The sequence below is a fragment of the Anoplophora glabripennis genome, unplaced genomic scaffold, assembly GCF_000390285.2.
Source record: "Anoplophora glabripennis isolate ALB-LARVAE unplaced genomic scaffold, Agla_2.0 scaffold1097, whole genome shotgun sequence".
Lineage (NCBI taxonomy): Eukaryota > Metazoa > Arthropoda > Insecta > Coleoptera > Cerambycidae > Anoplophora > Anoplophora glabripennis.
In genome coordinates, this window is record NW_019417333.1 from 114,144 (window position 1) to 115,987 (window position 1,844).

Consider the following 1,844-nt stretch of genomic DNA (forward strand, 5'->3'; position numbering starts at 1 on the left):
AGTTATGTCGTTTTTAACACATTCAATCTACTGCAGCTAGCGCCCTCTATGAACTTTAACCAAAATGTGAACAGATTTCAATTCCTCTACTCAACGAACTCCAATCCCCAAAATTTTGTGAGGATATTTGCATTTGTTAAGGAATAAATAAAAAAAAACTGAAATAATATTTTACATTTAACACCCTGTATCTCTTTAAGTATCAACTTTTGGACTAAGGTAAGTTCGGCTAAATCGCAATTTTTATGCTTCGAGAATCTACCCAGGAATTTTGACCTATTAGCTCGGGACCACCCTGTATACAATTTTTTTATAATTATATAAAAAATAAATTTAAATTAGTCATATTTATTTTGAAATTTCGGAAATTTAAACAAAATTTTTTTTATTCATATATTTTTTTTATTAAATGAAATTTTTCTTCTACATCATGCGTAAGTATTGAAACCGCAAAATTTTATTGTTTAATTTTGTCGCACAAGCAAAAAAAACCGATAATTTTGTCGGACAATTAAATTCTCAGATTAATATTGCATTTTTTTAAATAATGACACTTTTGTCCGACAGCTGGTTATCACCAAACATGTTGTCGTTAAGTCGACATCTTCGGGGCGTCGGACTGCAAAAACTTCTCAAGAATTTTGTCGGACAATAAGATACTTTCATTTCAAATCTTATTACCAAACCCTCCCAGAAAAATCAGCTTGCTGGTTGCCACCAACCATAATGTCACCAAATCGTCATATTTGGGGTAGGGGACAAACTTAAAATACCAAAATTTTTGTCGGACAAATTTTTTGGGGGGTTTAAAAAAATATATCTTTCATTTAATCTTAAAAAAGTGCTGGTCATAACATTCCATGTCTATGCCAGATTGACATGTTTTCCTGAAAATCACGGGAAATACGCCATTAAAGTTTGGCAAAATTTATCATTAACACCCTGTGTACTCGTATCTCTGAAAAGTTAATTAGAAAAACGTAAATACGAACTACTTCAGCTATTTTCTGAAGAGGAACTCACCCCCTTTTTTTAAGTACAAACTGGACACCTTGTATATACAAAACTGGCCCCTTTTTAGTATAACGGTTACTCGAGTTACCTGTTCAAAGGCATTAAGGTGATTATGGTATTCTTCGTGGTGATTCTCTGGGCCTTTGCCATCCATTTCTTCGTAGGCCATTACTTCAAACATTTCAGGGTGCATTCGGAAGGTGAATGGGGAAGCGAAATATTGGAGAGCTTCTTCGACGCCACCATGACGCTCTTGCTGGTCAGCATTTTGCAGGACAACATAAACGACATCCCCGAATACATCAACGCCATCCTCTTCCTCTGCTTCGGGTTCGCCTTGCAACTGTTCGTGTACGGTGAGTCGATGTCCTTTCGCATAAAATCATTTATACGCGTTTACTATGCCCAAGTAGATTCAAGACAAGACGGAATTTGTTTATGGGGCAATTCGACCAATTCAGTTAGTGTTTTTATTGCACAAAAGAGAATCATCCGTTGCATGTTAAAAATCTCAGACAGAGAGTCATGTAGACAATATTTTAAGGAATTAAACATTTTACCCCTTCCCTGTTTGTTTATATACGAATTATGTGTTTATGTATATAGAAATAAGAAAAGCATTGACATTAACAAAGATAAGTACAACTATAACACGAGACATGCTGATGATCTTAGAGTGCCGTTTGCCAAACTAAAACTAGCCCTGAATGCTCCTTGTTGCTTGGGTCCAAAATGTTTTAATCGTTTACCAAACGACGTTAAATACTGTTTGTCTGTAAATATTTTTAAACGAAAGTTAAAGCTATATTTGCTCGATAAATGTTTTTACA

General features: G+C 34.7%; 1 protein-coding gene across 1 annotated transcript in view; it reads left to right on the forward strand.

The window, feature by feature from the left end:
* Positions 1 to 1,370, forward strand: part of LOC108913110 (potassium/sodium hyperpolarization-activated cyclic nucleotide-gated channel 3-like) — a gene marked incomplete at its 3' end in the record, with an annotated part of 13,167 nt that extends 11,797 nt beyond the window's left edge. The window contains exon 4 of the mRNA XM_018718587.1: positions 1,082 to 1,370. Within this exon, the coding sequence (XP_018574103.1) occupies positions 1,082 to 1,370 (289 nt within the window). The remainder of the gene's footprint in view (positions 1 to 1,081) is intronic.
* Between the last annotated feature and the right edge of the window lie 474 nt (positions 1,371 to 1,844).